The sequence below is a fragment of the Heptranchias perlo genome, unplaced genomic scaffold (genome assembly GCF_035084215.1).
Source record: "Heptranchias perlo isolate sHepPer1 unplaced genomic scaffold, sHepPer1.hap1 HAP1_SCAFFOLD_118, whole genome shotgun sequence".
Taxonomy (NCBI): Eukaryota; Metazoa; Chordata; class Chondrichthyes; order Hexanchiformes; family Hexanchidae; genus Heptranchias; species Heptranchias perlo.
The window spans coordinates 398,189-420,368 of NW_027138407.1; the positions used below are offsets into that span (position 1 = coordinate 398,189).

At 49.9% G+C, this 22,180-nt stretch overlaps 1 protein-coding gene across 2 annotated transcripts in view; it reads right to left on the reverse strand.

Moving 5' to 3' along the window:
• The window catches only part of LOC137308018 (protein mono-ADP-ribosyltransferase PARP14-like), a 69,353-nt gene that overhangs the window by 20,336 nt on the left and 26,837 nt on the right, over positions 1-22,180 (reverse strand). For both annotated transcript variants that reach the window (XM_067976978.1, XM_067976976.1), the window contains exons 8-13: positions 20,827-20,973; positions 13,852-13,911; positions 12,790-12,966; positions 12,032-12,223; positions 7,053-7,667; positions 1,732-1,868 (exon numbers count right to left, since the gene is read on the reverse strand). In XM_067976978.1, the coding sequence (XP_067833079.1) occupies positions 1,732-1,868; positions 7,053-7,667; positions 12,032-12,223; positions 12,790-12,966; positions 13,852-13,911; positions 20,827-20,973 (1,328 nt within the window). The remainder of the gene's footprint in view (positions 1-1,731; positions 1,869-7,052; positions 7,668-12,031; positions 12,224-12,789; positions 12,967-13,851; positions 13,912-20,826; positions 20,974-22,180) is intronic.

Genomic DNA, 22,180 nt, shown 5'->3' on the forward strand with positions numbered 1-22,180 from the left:
TAAAGGCCAACATCCCATTAACCTTTTAAATTATTTTTTTGTACTTTCTGCTCAAGGATGAAAATCTGTCCCTGCATCTCAAGATATAAACTACAAAATCAGGATTACTGGGAAGCAACTTTGGTGAAAGAGCTGACACAGTGGATTTCACTGGATTATAAAGCTTGGATTTTACAACCCTTGTTCCCAAACAATAAAAAACGTCCCAAAGCCCTTGGGTTCCCTGTGACTGCCTCAACTTGGATGGGCAACTGCATCTTGAAGTGTCAGCTTGGCTTAAAGGCAGCACTCTTGCCTCTCAGTCAGGAGGTTGCGAGGTCAAGCCCTACTCCAGAGACCTGACACTCCCGGTACAGTACCGAGGGAGTGCTGCAGTGTCGGAGGTGCTGCCTGTCGGATGAGACGTTAAACCGAGGCCCCGTCCTTTTTTAAAAATTCGTTCTCGGGGTGTGGGCGTCGTTGGCAAGGCCGGCATTTATTGTCCATCCCCCTAGTTGCCCCTGAGTTCCACCTCCATAACATCGCCCGTCTCCACCCCTACCTCGGCTCATCTGCTGCTGAAACCCTCATCCGTGCCTTTGTTACCTCCGGACTCGACTATTCCAATGCTCTCCTGGCCGGCCTCCCATCTTCCACCCTACATAAACTTGAGCTCATCCAAAACTCTGCTGCCCGTATCCTAACTCGCACCAAGTCCCGTTCACCCATCACCCCACTGTGCTCGCTGACCTACATTGGCTCCCGGTCTGGGAACGCCTCAATTTTAAAATTCCCATCCTCGCTTTCAAATCCCTCCATGGCTTTGCCCCTCCCTATCTCTGTAACCTCCTCCAGCCTTACAACCATCCGAGATCTCTGCACTGCTCCAATTCTTGCCTCTTGCGCATCCCCGATTTTAATCGCTCCACCATTGGCGGCCGTGCCTTCAGCTGCCCGGGCCCTAAGCTCTGGAATTCTCTCCCTAAACCTCTCCGCCTCTCTCTCCTCCTTTAAGACGCTCCTTAAAACCTTCCTCTTTGACCAAGCTTTTGGTCACCTGTCCTAATATCTCCTTATGTGGCTCAGTGTCAAATTTTGTTTGATAATCGCTCCTGTACAGAGCCTTGGGACGTTTTACTATGTTAAAGGCGCTATATAAATACAAGTTGTTATTGTTGAGTTTGATACAACTGAGGTACTTGCTGGACCACTTCAGAGGGCAGTTAAGAGTCAACCACGTTGAGTGTGGGGACTGGAATCATGAATAGGCCCAGACCGGGTAAAAGAAAGACTTGTATTTATACAGTGCTGGTTCATGACCTCAGGGCATCCCAAAGCGCTTTACAGCCAATGAAGTATAGTCACTGTTGTAATGTAGGAAACACAACAGCCAATTTGCACACAGCAAGCTCCCACAAACAGCAATTTGATAATGACCAGATAATCTGTTTTTTAGCGATGTTGGTTGAGGGGTAAGTATTGGCCAGGACACCGGAGAGAACTCTGAATATGTGCCATGGGATCTCTTATGTCCACCCAAGAGGGCGGACGGAGCCTCGATTTAACATCTCATCTGAAAGACGGCACCTTTGATGTTGCAGCACTCCCTCAGTACTGGCAACCGGGGAATATCAGCCTAGATTTTGTGCTCAAGTCTCATGGAGTGGGACTTGAACCCACAATCTTCTGACTTAGAGGAAAGAGTGCTACCCACTGAGCCACGGCTGACACTGTAAGGGATTACGAACTCACTTTGATTATTGTCTGTGGCCCACAACGTTCTCCGAATTTCCTCATCACGGACAGATACTCTGCAGAATTCGTAGTCAAAGGGACCTTCGTCACCGGACTGCCTTTCATGTCTTGGTAGTTATCCGTGAGGCTCCCGCCTAGAATGAGAGAAGGGATCAAACAGGTCAGCCTCCCCACACAGATCGGCCATTTTCTCATTTGCCGCTGAGGAGCAAAGGGATCTGGGGGACACAGACACACAAATCGCTAAAAGTAGCGACGCATGTTAACAAGGCTGTGAAAAAAAAAACCAAGCACTGGGGTTCATTTCTAGAGGGATAGATTTGAAAAGCAGACAAGTTACATTAAACTTGTATAGAGCATCGCGAAAGGCCCGAGAAACGGCTATATAAGAAGCAGGTTAGTGTTTTTAGTGGTTAGTGGTTTAGTGTTAGCTAAACAGTTAAATAGCCTTAAAGCTAAACAAACAGTTTTAAATAACTGTTAGCTAACATGGCAGGACAACTGGGGCCCATCACATGCACATCCTGCGCCATGTGGGAAATCCAGGACACTTTGTGTGCCCTGGAAAACCGCATGTGCAGGAAGTGCCGCCAACTGCTCGAGCTCGAGCTCAGGGTTTCCGGGCTTGAGGGGCGGCTGGCGTCACCACGGTGCATAGGGAAGCTGAGAGTTTCGTGGATAGCACGTTTCGGGAAGTGGTCACCCAGCAGCTACAGAGAGTTCAGGAGGCAAGGGAGCGGGTGACCACCAGGCAGATTAGGAGGAACAAGCAGGCAGTCAGAAGCAAATCCACGGCACCATAGGAGACTCAGCAGCATTGGGGAGGGTTGGTGGGCACAAGAAAGTGTAGAAATGCAATTGTTATAGGGGATTCAATAGTCAGGGGGAATAGACAGGCGTTTCTGCAACCGCAGACGTGAGTCCTGAATGGTGTGTTGCCTCCCTGGTGCCAGGGTAAAGGACATCACTGAGAGGGCGCAGGACATTCTGCGAGGGAAAGGGAAACAGCTAGAAGTCGTGGACCATGTTGGAACCAATGACATACGTAGGAAAAGAGTTGAGGTCCTTCAGGCAGAGTTTCAGTAGCTAGGAAAAAGATTAAAGTGCAGGACCTCAGAGGCGATAATATCTGGATTACTCCTAGTGTCGAGTGCTAGTGAGTACAGGAACAAGAAGACAGTGCAGGTGAATGCATGGCTGGAGAAATGGCACGGGAGGGAGAGCTTCAGATTCCTGGGGCACTGGGACCAGTTCTGGAGCCGGAGGTACCTGTACAGGCCGGACGGGTTGTACCTGAACAGGGCTGGGACCAATGTCCTCTTGGGGAGGTTAACTAGTGCTGTGGGGGAGGGTTAAAACTAATTTGGCAGGGGGGAGGGGACCAGGACGTAGTAGCAGAGAGGAGAGACAACTAGGAAGGACAAATAGCAACAGAATAAAGAATAATGTAGAAAGAGCAGGAATTAGATGGAGGAGAAAAGCAAAGCCGATTAGCATGGTGTTAGAATGCATGTGTGTTAATGCAAGGGGTGTTACAAATAAGGTTGATGAGCTGCAGGCACAAGCTGCCACATGGGGTTATGATATCGTGGCTATAATTTGAAGGGAAAAAATTTGCAGCGCTATGGGGAAAGAGCAGGGGAGTGGGACTAACTGGATAGCTCTTTCCAAGCGCCAGCACAGGCACAATGGGCCGAATGGCCTCCTTCTGCGCTGTATCATACCATGAAACTGTGAAACGGAAACCTGGCTTAAACATAGGCAGGGATGGGAACTAAGCATTCCTGGCTAGAATGTATTCAGGGAAGGAAAAAAAGAAAGGAGGGGGGCAGGAGTGGCAGTATTGATGAAGGATAATATTACACTTCTACAGAGGGACGATATACTAGAGGGTTCAAAGACTGAATCTATTTGCTTAGAATTAAGGAACAGAAAAGGAGCTGTTACATCGCTGGGTGTTTACTATGGACCCCCAAATAGTGAGAAGGAGATGGAGGAGCAAATCTGGAGGCAAAATTTCAGAGAAATGTAAAAATAACCAAGCAGTAATAGTAGGGGACTTCAATCACCCTAATATAGACTGGGGAAAAAACACAGTGTAAAGGGCAAGGAGGGTGAAGAATTCCCAAAATGTGCGCAGGAGAACTTTCTTAATCAGTGTGTTTCTAGCCCAACGAGGAAGGGAGCAGTGCTGGATCTAGTTCTGCGGAACGAAGTAGGGAAAGTGGAGCGTGTTTCAGTGGGAGATCATCTGGGTAATAGTGATCATAATATAATTCGGTTTAAAGTGGTTACAGAAAGGGGCAAAGAAAAATCAACGGTGAAAATACTCAACTGGAAGAGAGCCAACTCCAGTGATTTGAGAAGGGATCTAGCACAGGTGGACTATAAACAAAGATTGGCCAGGGAAACAGTCAACAAGCAATGGCAGGCCTTCAAGGCGGGGATAGTTCGGGTACAAACCAAGCATATCCTCATAAGGAGGAAAGATAAGGCATTCAAAGCTAGAGCTCCCTGGATGACAACGGATAGTCAGCAGACTTCAGGAGGACATAGGCAGACTGGTGAAACGGGCAGACACACAGCGGATGCAATTTAATACGGATAAGTGTGAACTGATGCACTTTGGGAGGAACAACATGGAGAGGCAGTATAATCTAAATGGGACTATTTTGAGAGGGGGGGGCTGGAAGAGCAGTGGGACCTGGGGATGCACATTCACAAATCTTCATGTAGTACGTTCCAGATCTTAACAACCCCCTGTGCGAAAAAGTTCTCCATATTTGCTCTGTCAAAACCCTTCTTGATTTTGAATACCTCTATCAGGGCAAGAGGATAAGGTGGTTAAGAATGCGTATTGGCTTTGTAAATAGGGGCACTGAATACAAAATCAATGCAGTCATGCGAAACCTTTGCAAATCACTGGTTAGGCCTCAGCTGGAGTACTGTCTACAATTCTGGGCACCACACTTTCGGAAAGATCTCAAGGCTTCAGTTGAGTACAGAGGAGGTTTACCAGGGTGATACCAGGGATGAGTGACTTCAGTTATGTGGAGAGACTGGAGAAGCTGGGATTGTCCTCCTTGGAGCAGAGAAGGTTAAGGGGAGGCCTGATAGAGGTATTCAAAATCATGAGGGGTTCTGACAGAGCAAATAGGGAAAAAAACGTTTCCTCTGGCAAGTGGGTCGGTAACCAGAGGTCATAGATTTAAAATAATTTTCAAAAGAACTAGAGGGAAAATGAGGAGAAATTTTTTCGCAGAGGGTTGTTAAGATCTGGAACACACTATCTGAAAGTTTGGTGGAAGCAGATTCCATAGGAATCTGGCAAGGCAATTGGACATGTACTTGAACAGAATTAATTTGCAGCGTTATGGGGAAAAAGCTGGAGTGTGGAACTAAACTGGACAGCTCTTTCAAAGAGCTGGCACAGGCACGATGGGCTGAATGGCCTACTCCTGTTCCTATGTTCCTAGAGTAGGTGCAAAAAAGATTTACTAGCATGATACCAGAACTGAGAGGTTCCACCTATCAGGAAAGACTGAACAGGCTGGGACTGAGGGGTGACCTGATCGAGGTCTTTAAGATTATGAAGGGGTTCGATAGGATAGACGTAGAGAAGATGTTTCCACTTGTGGGGGAGACCAGAACTACGGGCCATAAATATAAGATAGTCACTAATAAATCCAATCGGGGAATTCAGGAGAAACTTCTTTACCCAGAGAGTGGTGAGAATGTGGAACTCGCTCCCACAAGGAGTAGTTGAGGGGAATAATGTAGATGGATTTAAGGGGAAGCTCGATAAACACATGAGGGAGAAAGGAATAGAAGGAGATGCTGAAAGAGTTAGATGGTGAGGAGGCTCGTGTGGAGCATAAACACCGGCATTGACCAGTTGGGCCGAATGGCCTGTTTCTGTGCTGTACATTCTCTCTAATTCAAAAGAAATTTCAAGCACCATTGTTTGCATCAAATGTTTGGCTGCTCAAAATCTGAGAAGCATTTTCTCAAAGAATTCCGCTTTCGATTAATGCCCTTCACAAATTGACCATTATGTACTGTCAAAGAGAATATAGTAGGAGCTTTACTCTGTATCTAACCCGTGCTGTACCTGCCCTGGGAGTGTTTGATGGGACAGTGTAGAGGGAGCTTTACTCTGTATCTAACCCGTGCTGTACCTGCCCTGGGAGTGTTTGATGGGACAGTGTAGAGGGAGCTTTACTCTGTATCTAACCCTGTACCTGCCCCTGGGAGTGTTTGATGGGACAGTGTAGAGGGAGCTTTACTCTGTATCTAACCCTGTACCTGACCCTGGGAGTGTTTGACGGGACAGTGTAGAGGGAGCTTTACTCTGTATCTAACCCTGTACCTGCCCCTGGGAGTGTTTGATGGGGACAGTGTAGAGGGAGCTTTACTCTGTATCTAACCCTGTACCTGCCCTGGGAGTGTTTGATGGGACAGTGTAGAGGGAGCTTTACTCTGTATCTAACCCTGTACCTGACCCTGGGCGTGTTTGATGGGACTGTGTAGAGGGAGCTTTACTCTGTATCTAACCCTGTACCTGCCCCTGGGAGTGTTTGATGGGACAGTGTAGAGGGAGCTTTACTCTGTATCTAACCCTGTACCTGCCCTGGGAGTGTTTGATGGGACAGTGTAGAGGGAGCTTTACTCTGTATCTAACCCTGTACCTGCCCTGGGAGTGTTTGATGGGACAGTGTAGAGGGAGCTTTACTCTGTATCTAACCCTGTACCTGCCCTGGGAGTGTTTGATGGGACAGTGTAGAGGGAGCTTTACTCTGTATCTAACCCTGTACCTGCCCCTGGGAGTGTTTGATGGGACAGTGTAGAGGGAGCTTTACTCTGTATCTAACCCTGTACCTGACCCTGGGCGTGTTTGATGGGACTGTGTAGAGGGAGCTTTACTCTGTATCTAACCCTGTACCTGCCCCTGGGAGTGTTTGATGGGACAGTGTAGAGGGAGCTTTACTCTGTATCTAACCCTGTACCTGCCCTGGGAGTGTTTGATGGGACAGTGTAGAGGGAGCTTTACTCTGTATCTAACCCTGTACCTGACCCTGGGAGTGTTTGATGGGACAGTGTAGAGGGAGCTTTACTCTGTATCTAACCCTGTACCTGACCCTGGGAGTGTTTGATGGGACAGTGTAGAGGGAGCTTTACTCTGTGTCTAACCCTGGTGTGTTTAAAGGTGGTTAGCACCCATGGAACTGTACCCCCTTTGACGTAGTTGGGGAGAGTAAGAAAATTGGGTGGATGAAGAAGTGTTTGATAAAATAAGGTTCGAGAAGATGCACCATTACCCGTAGGAACTTCCACCCTCTTGATCTTGACCACGTCGTTGGTCTCCCTCACTGTGGCCTCCTTGCGATCCAGATCAACACTGAACGTGTATCCCTGCATTTTCACCATGCAGCGACGAACCTTGTTGCTGTGGTCACGCTCCATGAGGAAGTTGGCTTCCAGGTCAAAGGGCAGCCACATCCCGTTGCAATTGTAATACCACTGAACCGCCGAAAGCAGCTCTTCCCATTCTCTCAGGGCCGCCTCGTCCAGCACGCAGCGGACCGAGGAGAGGGCACCCTCGACATTCCCGGCCTGGCCCCACGCCATCACCTGGCCCCCTCCGGCCTGCCCCCTCTCCACCGTCACGTGGACCCTGTGCTGGTAGCTCAGCCGCAGCAGCCCGTCGACCTCGCCCGCCGTCAGCCGGGCCGGACAGTCGTGGGCGATCATCTCCTCCCGGAAGTTGGCCTCGATGACCCTCCGGAGCTGGGAGACGGCCTCCGTCACGCTTGCTTTGACCCTCCCAACGACATCAATCACCGCCGGCTGGCTCACCTCGTCGCTCTCGTACCTGTCGGGGAGGCGAGGCGGCTCTTCCTGGTTCACCCAGCTGCTTACGGTGTTCACCAATTCTACGGGAGAATGAGGCGCTGTTTGATCATTCGCGTTTTTTTTGTCTGTTCGTTTTCCTGAACTCACCGCTCAATACATTATTCGGAGATGTTTTCGGTCCCCGCCACAAACTCCGTTCCCTTGCCACTGACTCCATCCCTCTCCCCGGCCACTGTCCGAGGCTGAACCAGACTGTTCGCAACCGTGGCGCCCTATTTGACCCTGAGATGAGCTTCTGACCCCAAGATCACCAAGACCGCCTACTTCCACCTCTGTAACATCGCCCGTCTCCGCCCCGCCTCAGCTCATCTGCTGCTGAAACCCTCATCCATGCCTTTGTTACCTCCGGACTTGACTGGCCGGTCTCCCATCTTCCACCCTCCATAAACTTGAGCTCATCCAAAACTCTGCTGCCCCCGTATCCTAACTCGCACCAAGTCCCGTTAACACATCACCCCCTGTGCTCGCTGACCTACATTGGCTCCCGGTCCGGGAACACCTCGATTTTAAAATTCTCATCCTCATGTTCAAATCCCTCCATGACCCTCGCCCCCCCCTCCCTATCTCTGTAACCTCCTCCAGCCCCTACAACCCTCCGAGATCTCCACGTTCCTCCAATTCTGGCCTCTTGTTCATCCCCCATTTCTTCCGCCCCACCATTGGCGGCCGTGCCTTCAACCCTAAGCTCTGGAAATCCCTCCCTAAACCTCTCTGCTTCTTTCTCCTCCTTTAAGACCCTCCTTAAAACCTACTTCTTTGACCAAGCTTTTGGTCACCTGGTTCTAATATCTCTTTATGTGGCTCGGTGTCAAATTTTGTTTCATAATTGCTCCTGTGAAGCGCCTTGGGACGTTTTACTGTTAAGATGCTATATAAATGCAGGTTCTTGCTGTTGTCACACACCCCTGGGTGAGCATCACGGCCGAACCCAGTCCTGCCCTGACGTGGGTGTCCTTTCCAGTAAAGTTTACTGGGTGATTATTCGTCAGGGGGGATACTGTGTGTAAACAAGCACAGCAGATCTCACTCGATTACAAAACTTGAATTTATAGCCCCTCTACCTCTTGTCACGATGACCTCATAACAAAGGGGAGGAGATTATGCTTCAGTTGTACAGAGCTTCGGTCAGACTCCACCTGGAGATACTGCGTTCAGTTCTGGGCACCGCACCTCAGGAAGGATATAGCGGCCTTTGGAGCAGGGTGCGGCGCAGATTCACCAGAAAGATACTGGGGCTTAGAGGGTTAAATTTCAAAGCGAGGTTGCATTAACCTGGCTTGTAATGCCTTGAGTTTAGGAGATTGAGGGGTGATTTGATCGAGATTCACCGCCTAGCTATATCTTCCACCTCTTGCCTCGTCCAGACCGCCGCAGTGGCCGTGTTGGCCCTTATCTGTCCCCCTACTCCTCTGGCACCTTCTCTTCCTTTGACCATCTCACCTTGTTTCACCCTCTCACCTCTCCTTTAAAATCCTCGTTCTCTACCTGCCCACCCAAGCACCACGCCTAGTTTCTCACCGAGATATCTTCACTGCTTTCCTCCCTCAGCCTCTGCACCGAGCGACTTCTCATCCTCGGTGATTTCAACCTCCATCTCAACTCACCACACTCCCTCTCCCCTCTGAGTTCACTGCCCTCCTTTCGTCCCTTAATCTCTCCCTCCATATAGACTCCCCGACCCATATTCACGGCCACCCCCTCCACCTTGCCATCTCACGTGGCCTCTCTACTCCCGTCGTATCAATCGCGGATAAAACCATCTCTGATCAATTCCTTGTATCCCTCTCCACCCACATCCCCCTCCTCCCTCCCAACCCCACTTCCTTCTGTATCCGCCCCTGGAAAAAACTCTCCCTCAACTGCACTTTCAAATTCCCGACTGTCTAGTCTCTGGCCCTCCTTTCACCACGACATTTCTGCAGCTACCGATCCGCTCAATCGCACCCTCACCTCCACCTTTGTTGCCCTTGTTCCCATTAAAACCATTAACTCTCTCTCACCCTGGTCGTTCCCCCTGGTATGGCCCTCATCTCTGCTCCCTTAGGTCCAAAGGACGCAGACTTGAACGTTTATGGCGGTTAACTGATTTCGCCATTCATCGCCAGATCTGGCTGGGCCACATGAAGCACTATCGGGTCCTGCTCTCCTCTGCCAAAACTGCTCACTATTCCAGGATCATCCTGGAATGCAAAGATAACCCCCGGATTCTCTTCTCCCTGTCTTCTTAAACCCCTCTCCCCTGCCCCCTCCACCCTCACCTCCAACGACAAGTCCGAGGGGCTAATGGACTCCTTTGTCACTAAGATTGAAACCATCTGTCCAGCTGCCTCTGCCACTTCACTCCCTTCCCCTCGCCCACCGAGCCAAACTTCCCCTAAGGTTCCCCATGCTCTAGCCCTGAACTCACATCTTTCTCTAGTTTCTCTCCTATCTCCCCTCATGGCCCCTCCAAGCCCATGAGACCCACCTCCTGCTCCCTCGACCCTATTCCCACTAAACTGCTGAGCACCCAACTTCCCTTCCGGGCTCCCATGTTAGCTGATATTGTTAATGGTTCCCTCTCCTCAGGTACTGTCCCGTCCCCTTCAAATCTGCCGTCATCACCCCTCTGTCCTTGCAAACTGCCGCCCCATCTTCAACCTCCCTTTCCTCTCCAATGTCCTTGAACGTGTCGTCACCTCCCAAATCCATGCCCATCTTTCCTGCAACTCCATGTATGAATCTCTCCAATCAGGTTTCCACCCATGTCACAGTACTGAAAGGACCTTTATCAAAATCACAAATGACATCCTCTGTGACTGTGACCATGGTAAACTATCCCTCCTCATCCTTCTCGAACAGTCTGCAGCCTTTGACCACACCATCCTCCTCCAGAGCCTCTCCTCCGTCGTCTAGCTGGGTGGGACTGCACTCTCCAGTCGTAGCCAGAGAATCTCCTCCAATGGCTTCTCTTCCCACTCCAGTTACCTCTGGAGTCCCCCAAGGATCTATCCTTGGCCCCCTCCTATTTCTCATCTACATGCTGCCCCTCGGCGACATCATCTGAAAACACGTCAGGTTCCACACGTACACTGACGACACCCAGCTCTACCTCGCCACCACCTCCCTTGACCCCCCCCCCACTCTCTCTGATTTGTCACGCTGCTTGTCCGACATCCAGTACTGGATGAGCAGAAATTTCCTCCAACCAAATAGTGGGAAGACCGAAGCCACTGTCTTCAGTCCCCGCCACAAACTCCGTTCCCTCGCCACCGACTCCATCCCTCTCCCCGGCCACTGTCCGAGGCTGAACCAGACTGTTTGCAACCTTGGCATCCTATTTGACCCTGAGATGAGCTTCTGACCCCATCTCCGCTCCATCACCAAGACAGCCTACTTCCACCTCCGTAACATTGCCCGTTTCCGCCCCTGCCTCAGCTCATCTGCTGCTGAAACCCTCACCCGTGCCTTTGTTACCTCTAGACTGGACTATTCCAATGCTCTCCTGGCCGGCCTCCCATCTTCCACCCTCCGTAAGCTTGAGCTCATCCAAAACTCTGCTGCCCGTATCCTAACTCACACCAAGTCCCGTTCACCCATCACCCACTGTGCTCGCTGACCCTACATTGGCTCCCAGTCCGGGAACGCCTCGATTTTAAAATTCTCATCCTTTCAAATCCCTCCATGGCCTCGCCCCTCCCTATCTCTGTAATTTCCTCCAGCCCTACAACCCTCCAAGATCTCTGCGCTCCTCCAATTCTTGCCTCTTGCACATCCTTGATTTTAATCGCTCCACCATTGGCGGCCGTGCCTTCAGCTGCCCGGGCCCTAAGCTCTGGAATTCCCTCTCTAAACCTCTCCGCCTCTCCCTCCTCCTTTAAGACGCTCCTTAAAACCGACCTCTTTGACCAAGCTTTTGGTCACCTGTCCTAATGTCTCCTTATGTGGCTCGGTGTCAAATTTTGTTTGATAATCGCTCCTGTGAAGCGCTTTGGGACGTTTTACTACGTTAAAGGCGCTGGATAAATGCAAATTGTTGCTGTTGTTTAAAATGTTAAAGGGATTCAATAGGGTGGATACAGAGAAACTATTTCCTCTGGTGGGGAGTCCAGAACAAGGGAGACACAATCTTAAAATTAGAGCCAGGGCCGTTCAGCAGTGAAATCAGGAAGCGCTTGTTCACACAAAGGGTACTTCAAATCTGGAACTCTTCCCCCAAAAAGGCTGTGGATGCCGGGCTTTCCAGACGGAGATCGACATTTGGGTGAGGGTATCGAGGGATATGGAGTGGAGGCGCGGAGCAGCCATGATCCGATAGGATGGCGGAGCAGGCCCCAAGGGCCGAACGGCCCGCTGCTGCGTTTCTATTGGAGCGCGTGTGGCAGAAGGGAGGTGGACGGACTACCTTTCAGTATGCTTGTCGATGGCTGCGCTTCCAGTCGATTCTCCAAACTGGCTTTGAAGATTCTGAAGATGAAGTCTTGGAATATGACGATCCGCACCAGTCGGACCAGGGTTGGCGAGCGTTCCTGGGCCACCGATGCAATGGCTTCAATCATCACCTCGGCAACGGTCCTCGGGTTTAACCTGCCGTTTCCTGCGGATCGGAAAGTTCAGACGCAAGAGTTAGCGTCGGCCGCGGCCCAGTCGAGCGGCGCTCTCTCTCTCTCTCTCGCCTCCCGAGTCAGCAGGCCGGGGCTCGAGTCCCCACTTCAGAGACTCGAGCCCCGCGTGTAGGAAAGGCGGCGGCCAATTTGCGCACAGCAAGCTCCCGCAAACAGCAATGGGATAACGACCCAGGTGATCTGTTTTAGACATGTTGGGTTGAGGGATAAATACTGGCCCCGGGACACCGGGGAGAACTCCCCCCTCCCCCACCCCCGGCTCTCCTTCGAAATAGTGACCGTGAGATCTTTTACTTCCCACCTGAGAGGGGCAGACGGGGCCCTCGGTTTATTGCCTCACCCTGAAAGACGGCACTTCCAACAATGCGGCGCTCCCTCATTACTGGCATCGGGAGCGCCGACCTGGATTTTGGGCACAGGACCCTGAAGTGGGACTATGAACCCATCATCTTCTGAAGTCAGAGGCAAGAGAGTGATTCTCACTGAGCCACGACTGACACAGATACGTAGGGAATTCTGCTCTGTGCCCGGTACCTACCAGTTCCAATGGCTGGGAAGGAGACAGACCTAAAACCCTTTCTGTGGCACTCATGTAGGACGTTCTTCACTGCTTTCTTTATCATCTCAGGATCATCACCTCCACACACGTGCATGATCGCTTTGCATCTCAATCTGCCCGGCTCAGTCAACAGGACATTCCCGCTTGTTAAGTCGACTGGGGGAGAGTAAAGAGAGGGAGGAAGAGAGAGGGAGAGAGAGAAAAAAAGGCACAATTTTAAAAGAGGTCTTTGGCGTTTGCGAGAAGCTGATCTTCTTGTGGGAAGTCTTGACATCCTTCAGAAAATAACATTTCGGGAGAGAGTCTACGAGTAATTTGGGGACATGAGGTGCGGGAAGTGGAACAGGTGACTTTGGACCAATGGCTCCCCAAAGCTCTCCACCACTGGGGGTTTTCCTCACCTCATGTCTGGGTCTGTTGGAGACTAATTGCTGGAGATCGATGGCCCTGATTAGTCAACAACTCCATTATCCTCGTATCACACTGCGACCAGGGTGGGAGAAGGGGAACCAGATGGCCCTTGGTCTTTCTTTCATCGAGCAATCCCTATGTAGAACTTCTGTGGGGGTGGGCTCCTCTGATCTCCTGGCTCCAATCTCAGCAGAAACCTTCCATAACCGTCCAGAATGAGGGGCCTAACGCCTGCATTAGGACCTCCAGCTACGAGAAATTCGTCTGCCCTGAGCCGGGCCTGCTCCGCTCAGGCGTTCCCCGGGCGTGGGTGCGGCCGAGCAACGCCCCACCTACGATGAGGTAAGTTTGAACAATGAATTTACTTTCTCAACTTGACGCACAGCTGGAGTGCTCCTCCCGCCTCCGCAGCACTCCTGAGGGGGCCCCTGCCGGGCCTGGAGCTGCCACTCTCCCACCCACCCACACCCACCCCCCAACCCCCAAACACGACCCAACACTTCATCCGAGGAAGCTCGCCGGGCCGGTTAAGAAACCGGGCGCCAGCAGATTTCCAAACCCCCACCTCCCTCCCCTTAGCCTTTGAATCATAAACTTGTTCACGTCCTTTTGGATGGAAAGCGATGTCACCTTTACACACTACGTCCTTGAAACGCAGGCCGGATGCATCGAAGATCGCTTTTGAAACACCTGCAAGAAGGGGAAACGGAAAAAAGAGAAATGAAATAGAAAGAACTTAAAGAGAGAACTTGCATTTAAGTAGCGCCTTTCGGAACCTCAGGAAGTCCCAAAACGCGTCACAGCCCAATGGAGTACTTTCTGAAGTGTAGTCACTGTTGTAATGTAGGAAACGCTGCAGCTAATTTGCGCACAGCAAGATCCCACAAACAGCAAAGTGATAAATGACCAGATGATCTGTTTTTTTTAGTGATGTTGGTTGAGAGATGAACCAGGACACCGGGGAGAAGTCCCCATCCCTTCTTCCAATAGTGGCCGTGAGATCTTTTACATCGACCTAGAGAGGGTCAGACGGGGCCCTCGGTTTAATGTCTCATCTCGAAAGACAGCACCTCCGACAGTGCAGCGCTCCCTCAGTACTGACCCTCCGACAGCGCAGCGCTCCCTCAGTACTGACCCTCCGACAGCGCAGCGCTCCCTCAGTACTGACTCTCCGACAGCGCAGCGCTCCCTCAGTACTGACCCTCCGACAGCGCAGCGCTCCCTCAGTACTGACCCTCCGACAGTGCAGTGCTCCCTCAGTACTGACCCTCCGACAGTGCAGCGCTCCCTCAGTACTGACCCTCCGACAGCGCAGCGCTCCCTCAGTACTGACCCTCCGACAGCGCAGCGCTCCCTCAGTACTGACCCTCCGACAGTGCAGTGCTCCCTCAATACTGACCCTCCAACAGTGCAGCGCTCCCTCAGTACTGACCCTCCGACAGCGCAGCGCTCCCTCAGTACTGACCCTCCGACAGCGCAGTGCTCCCTCAGTACTGACCCTCCGACAGTGCAGTGCTCCCTCAATACTAACCCTCCGACAGCGCAGCGCTCCCTCAGTACTGACCCTCCGACAGCGCAGCGCTCCCTCAGTACTGACCCTCCGACAGCGCAGCGCTCCCTCAGTACTGATCCTTCGACAATGCAACGCTCCCTCAATACTGCACGTCCAACAGTGCAGCACTCCCTCAGTACTGTCCCACCAACAGTGCAGCCCTCCCTCAGTACTGTCCGACCAACAGTGCAGCCCTCCCTCAGTACTGCCCCTCCAATAGTGCAGCGCTCCCTCAGTTACTGGCAACGAGGGTGCGTCGGCCTTGGATTAACACAGAAACATAGAAAAGAGGAGCAGGGGTAGGCCATTCGGCCCTTTGAGCCTGCTCCGCCATTCAATATGATCATGGCTGATCCTCTATCTCAATACCATATTCCCGCTCTCTCCCCATACCCCTTGATGCCTTTAGGCCTAGAAATCTATCTAGCTCCTTCTTAAATATATTCAGTGACTTGGCCTCCACAGCCTTCTGTGGTAGAGAATTCCACAGGTTCACCACCCTCTGAGTGAAGAAATTTCTCCTCATCTCAGTCCTAAATGTCCTACCCCGTATCCTGAGACTGTGACCCCTCGTTCTAGACCCCCCCAGCCAGGGGAAACATCCTCCCTGCATCCAGTCTGTCTAGCCCTGTCAGAATTTTATATGTTTCAATGAGATCCCCTCTCATTCTTCTAAACTCGAGTGAATACAGGCCGAGTCGACCCAATCTCTCCTCATACAACAGTCCTGCCATCCCAGGAATCAGTCTGGTGAACCTTCGCTGCACTCCCTCTATGGCAAGTATATCCTTTCTTAGGTAAGGAGACCAAAACTGCACACAATACTCCAGGTGTGGTCTCACCAAGGCCCTGTATAACTGCAGTAAGACATCCTTGCTCCTGTACTCAAATCCTCTTGCAATGAAGGCCAAAATACCATTTGCCTTCCTAACTGCTTGCTGCACCTGCATGTTTGCTTTCAGCGACTGGTGTACAAGGACACCCAGGTCCCTTTGTACATCAACATTTCCCAATCTATCACCATTTAAATAATATTCTGCCTTTCTGTTTTTCCTTCCGGAGTGGATAACTTCACATATATCCATGTTATACTGCATCTGCCATGTATTTGCCCACTCACTCAACTTTGTCTAAATCGCCTTGAAGTCTCTTTGCATCCTCCTCACGACTCACGATCCCACCTAGTTTTGCGGAAATATTACATTTGGTTCCCTCATCCAAATCATTGATATGTATTGTGAATAGCTGGGGCCCAAGCACTGATCCCGGCGGTACCCCACTAGTCACCGCCTATGGGGCTCGAGTCTCTGGAGCGGGACACAATAATTAGCAATTGATTTTCAATGTAACAGATCAAGGGTTAGATTTCCAACTCCCTGCCCGGGAACTGAAATCGATCGAAGTTTATAAGATATTAAGGGGAACGGATAGGGTGGATAGAGAGAAACTATTTCCGCTGGTTGGGGATTCTAGGGGTAGGGGGCACAGTCTAAAAATTAGAACCAGACCTTTCAGGAGTGAGACTGGAAAACATTTCTACACACAAAGGGTGGTCGAAGTTTGGAACTCTCTTCCGCAAACGGCAATTGATGCTCGCTCAATTGCTAAATTTAAATGTGAGATAGATAGCTTTTTGGTAACCAAAGGTATTAAGGGATATGGGCCAAAGGCAGGTATATGGAGCTAGATCACAGATCAGCCATGATCTTATCAAATGGCGGAGCGGGCTCGAGGGGCTGAATGGCCTACTCCTGTTCCTATGTTCCTATGGGAGGATCTGACAAAGGGGGAGGTCTATCCACAAGGCCAACTCTCCAGGATTTGGCCTGGAGTCTCCAGGAATTGAAGGTTAATCTCCAGGACACCGCTGCCAGCAATCCCGGGGAGAAAAATCATCGGGGCGTTAAAAAGAAAGTGTGTTGTTTTCCATTTTCCTTTCAACACTTCTGTTGATTAGTTCTAAAAACATTGGCGATGGGGAGCAAAGGCTGTCTGACTGACAGTCGAGAACCATCCAGTCGGGTAATGGAGAGTCTGTTTGCTTTCCGATTTGCCGTGGGAAGGCGGGCGCCGCGATGATGGACATGTCGGGCGTCCAATGGCGTGAGTGGAGGGGGCGGGATGAAACCTCCCAGGAATACGTCCAACCAGAGTTGGTAACCTTAGCAAGGCCGTGAGGTCATTTGGAAATCTACCCTGGCCGGGGTCGGTCGCTGAGCTTTCGGCTTCTGGGCGCTCTGAGCCGCTCATTTCCCACCTCCCAATTAGATTAGGTGGCAGGAGACACATTCAGTGTCTAATGTGAAACAAGGGAAGCACCAGGCAGAGAAACGTTAGGCCAGAGCACACACAAAAAGCTTGTACGTGGTCGCAAGAGATGTTGGTCCTTAGAGGAGGGCGATCTTTAATACCGCAGTGTATGTCAGGCCCTGACCCGTGCTGTACCTGCCCTGGGAGTGTTTAACGGGACAATGTAGAGGGAGCTTTACTCTGTATCTAACCCTGTACCTGCCCTGGGATTGTTTGATGGGTCAGTGTAGAGGGAGCTTTACTCTGTATCTAACCCGTGCTGTACCTGCCCTGGGAGTGTTTGATGGGACAGTGTAGAGGGAGCTTTACTCTGTATCTAACCCTGTACCTGCCCTGGGTGTGTTTGATGGGACAGTGTGGAGGGAGCTTTACTCTGTATCTAACCCTGTACCTGCCCTGGGAGTGTTTGATGGGACAGTGTCGAGGGAGCTTTACTCTGTATCTAACCCTGTACCTGCCCTGGGAGTGTTTGATGGGACAGTGTAGAGGGAGCTTTACTCTGTATCTAACCCTGTACCTGCCCTGGGAGTGTTTGATGGGACAGTGTGGAGGGAGCTTTACTCTGTAGCTAACCCTGTACCTGCCCTGGGAGTGTTTGATGGGGCAGTGTAGAGGGAGCTTTACTCTGTATCTAACCCTGTACCTGCCCTGGGAGTGTTTGATGGGGCAGTGTAGAGGGAGCTTTACTCTGTATCTAACCCGTGCTATACCTCATCTCGTGTTCCCTTCACAACATTATAAATGTCGAAAATAAGAACAGAAAATGCTGGAAACACTCAGCAGGTCAGGCAGCATCTGTGGAGAGGGAAACAGAGTTAACGTTTCAGGTCGATGACCTTTCATCAGAACACCATCGAGCTGAAATGTTAACTCTTGTTTCACTCTCCCCACAGATGCTGCCTGATCTGTTGAGGGTTTCCAGCATTTTCTGTTTTTATTTCAGATTTTCAACACCTGCAGTATTTTGGTTTTGTGAGTGTGTGTGTGTATACGTATGTGTATGTGTGTATTTGTAAATGTGTTTTTTTGTAAGTATGCATGTATGTGTGCATATCTGTGTATGTACATGTGTATATGTACGTGTGTGCATATGTACGTGTGTGCATATGTACGTGTGTGCATATGTACATGTGTGCATATGTACGTGTGTGCATATGTACGTGTGTATAAGTTTGTGTGTGTGTATAAGTATGTGTGTGTATAAGAACATGGGAGTGTGTGTGTATATGTACATGTGTGTGTGTTTAAGTACGTGTGTGTGTGTGTGTGTGTGTGTGTTTAATAATGTGTGTGTGTGTGTGTGTGTGTGTGTGTGTGTGTATCATAGAATCATAGAAGTTACAACATGGAAACAGGCCCTTCGGCCCAACATGTCCATGTCGCCCAGTTTATACCACTAAGCTAGTCCCAATTGCCTGCACTTGGCCCATATCCCTCTATACCCATCTTACCCGTGTAACTGTCCAAATGCTTTTTAAAAGACAAAATTGTACCCGCCTCTACTACTGCCTCTGGCAGCTCGTTCCAGACACTCACCACCCTTTGAGTGAAAAAATTGCCCCTCTGGACCCTTTTGTATCTCTCCCCTCTCACCTTAAATCTATGTCCCCTCGTTATAGACCCCCCTACCTTTGGGAAAAGATTTTGACTATCGACCTTATCTATGCCCCTCATTATTTTATAGACTTCTATAAGATCACCCCTTAACCTCCTACTCTCCAGGGAAAAAAGTCCCAGTCTATCTAACCTCTCCCTATAAGTCAAACCATCAAGTCCCGGTAGCATCCTAGTAAATCTTTTCTGCACTCTTTCTAGTTTAATAATATCCTTTCTATAATAGGGTGACCAGAACTGTACACAGTATTCCAAGTGTGGCCTTACTAATGTCTTGTACAACTTCAACAAGACATCCCAACTCCTGTATTCAATGTTCTGACCAATGAAACCAAGCATGCCGAATGCCTTCTTCACCACCCTATCCACCTGTGACTCCACTTTCAAGGAGCTATGAACCTGTACTCCTAGATCTCTTTGTTCTATAACTCTCCCCAACGCCCTACCATTAACGAAGTAGGTCCTGGCCCGATTTGATCTACCAAAATGCATCATCTCACATTTATCTAAATTAAACTCCATCTGCCATTCATCGGCCCACTGGCCCAATTTATCAAGATCCCGTTGCAATTCTAGATAACCTTCTTCACTGTCCACAATGCCACCAATCTTGGTGTTATCTGCAAACTTACTAACCATGCCTCCTAAATTCTCATCCAAATCATTAATATAAATAACAAATAACAGCAGACCCAGTACCGATCCCTGAGGCACACCGCTGGACACAGGCATCCAGTTTGAAAAACAACCCTCTACAACCACCTTCTGTCGTCAAGCCAATTTTGTATCCAATTGGCTACCTCACCTTGGATCCCGTGAGATTTAACCTTATGTAACAACCTACCATGCGGTACCTTGTCAAAGGCTTTGCTGAAGTCCATGTAGACCACGTCTACTGCACAGCCCTCATCTATCTGTGTGTGTGTATAACAGCATGGGTGTGTGTGTATGTACGTGTGTGTGTGTGTGTGTGTGCGCGCGCGCGTATGTGCGTGTGTATAAGTACGTGAGTGTGTGTGTTTGTGTGTGTATAAGTACGTGTGTGTGTATAAGTACTTGTGTGTGTGTGTATACGTGCGTGTGTATACATGTGTGTATACGTACGTCTGTGTGTATATACGTACGTGTGTGTATACATGTGTGTATATACGTACGTGTGTGTATACATGTGTATGTGTGTATATACGTACGTGTGTGTATACATATGTGTGTATATACGTACATGTGTGTATACATATGTGTGTGTGCATACATGTGTGTGTGTGTATATACGTACGTGTGTGTGTATATATAAGTGTGTGTGTGTGTGTGTGTGTGTGTGTGTGTGTGTGTGTGTGTATAAGTACCTGTGTTGAGGTTGAGCTCATCCAAAACTCTGCTGCCCGTATACTAACTCGCACCAAGTCCTGTTCACGCATCACCTCCCGGTCCAGCAATGCCTCGATTTTAAAATTCTTATCCTTGTTTTCAAATCCCTCCATAGCCCTCGCCCCCACCCCCACCCCCCATCTCTGTAAACTCCTCCAGCCCTACAACCCTCCGAGATCTCCGCGCTCCTCCAATTCTGGCCTCTTGCGCATCCCCCGATTTTAATCGCTCCACCATTGGCGGCCGTGCCTTCAGCTGCCCGGGCCCTAAGCTCTGGAATTCCCTCCCTAAACCTCTCCGCCTCTCTCTCTCCTCCTTTATGACACTCCTTAAAACTTACCTTTTTGACCAAGCTTTTGATCACCTGTTCTAACATTTCCTTACATGGCTCAGTGACATTAAAAGCGCTATATAAACGCAAGTTGTTGTTGTTTGTGTGTTTATATGTATGTGTTTCTATGTACATGTGTATATGTATGTTTGTGTGTACATGTGCATGTGTTTATATGTGTGTGAACGCGCATGTGTATATGTACGTGCGTGTATGTTTATATGTACATATGTGTGTATGTATGTGTAGGTGTGTGTATATATGTGCGTGTGTGTATATGTACGTGTGTGTGTATGTACGTGTGTGTGTATGTACGTGTGCGTGTATGTACGTGTGCGTGTATGTACGTGTGCGTGTATGCCAGATGTAGTGTACATGTATATATAAACTTGTGAGATGGCAGAGATATGATTAAAAACTATGCCTTTACCTTGGGCAGGCGGGCTGATGCTCGTTGAATTGACAATGACATCATTTGTTTCCTTGGTAATATTACCACGGACGACTTGCAGAACGATATCCCCGATATTCATCCTGACGATGTCTTCTGAATCCGCCAGTGAGTGATAAAAGGCACCTGGCACATGAGCAAAATTCGATGTGTCAGTGCCACATCTGACAGCCTTAAAGAAAGACTTGCATTTGTCTAGCGCCTTTCACGACCCCAGGATGTCCCAAAGTGCTTTGCAGCCAATTAGGGTTTGAAGTGTAGTCACTGTTGTAATGTAGGCAACGCAGCAGCCAATTTTCGCACAGCGAGATCCCACAAACAACAATGAGATAAAATGACCAGCTAGTTAAGTGTTAGCCGTGTCTCAGTGGTAGCACTCTGGCTTCTGAATCAGACGATCGTGGGTTCAAACCCCACACCAGAGACTTGACCCCCATAATCCAGGCCGATACTCCCGTTGCCGGTACTGAGGGAATGCTGCACTGTCGGAGGTGCCGTCTTTCAGGTGAGACGTTAAAACCGTCTGCCCTCTCGGGTGGATGCAAAAGATCGCTTGGCACTATTCGAAGAAGAGCAGGGGTGGGGGGGGGGAGTTCTACCCAGTGTCCTGGGGACAACATTTGGCCAACATCACTAAAGAACAGATGATCTGGTTGCTGTTTGTGGGATTTTGCTGATCTTGATCTCGAATTGGCTGCCGTGTTTTCTACATTACAACGGTGACCGCACTTCAAAAGTACTTCATCAGCTGTGAAGTGCTTTCGGACGTCCTGAGGTCGTCAAAGTCACTATATAAATACAAGTCCTTCTTTCATAATCTGTTTTAATGATGTTGGCTGAGGGATAAATATTGTCTAGGAGACTGGGGAGAACTGCCCTGCTCTTCCAATAGTGGCCATGGGATCTTTTACATCCACCTCAGTTTAACTCCTCATCCAAAAGTCCCTCAGTACTGTCCCTCCGACGGTGCAGCACCTGCTCAGTAGCGTCACCGGGAGTGCCAGCCCTGGATTACGCGCTCAATTTTCTGGAGTGGGGATTGAACCCATGACCTTCTGACTCCGAGGCCAGCCTGCTACCCACTGAGCCACAGCTGACACCTTACAATTAAAGTTCCCAATGACATCCCCAACCACAAGAACCGCGGCGGCAAGTCGTCAAGGCTTCTCCGGCAGCACCTCCCAAACCCGCGACCTCCACCACCTAGAAGGACGAGGGCAGCGGGTGCATGGGAACAACATCACCTGCAAGTTCTAAGTGGGAACTAAATATTCCAGGGTACATGACGTTTAGAAGAGACAGGCAGAATGGAAAAGGAGGCGGGGGGGGGGGG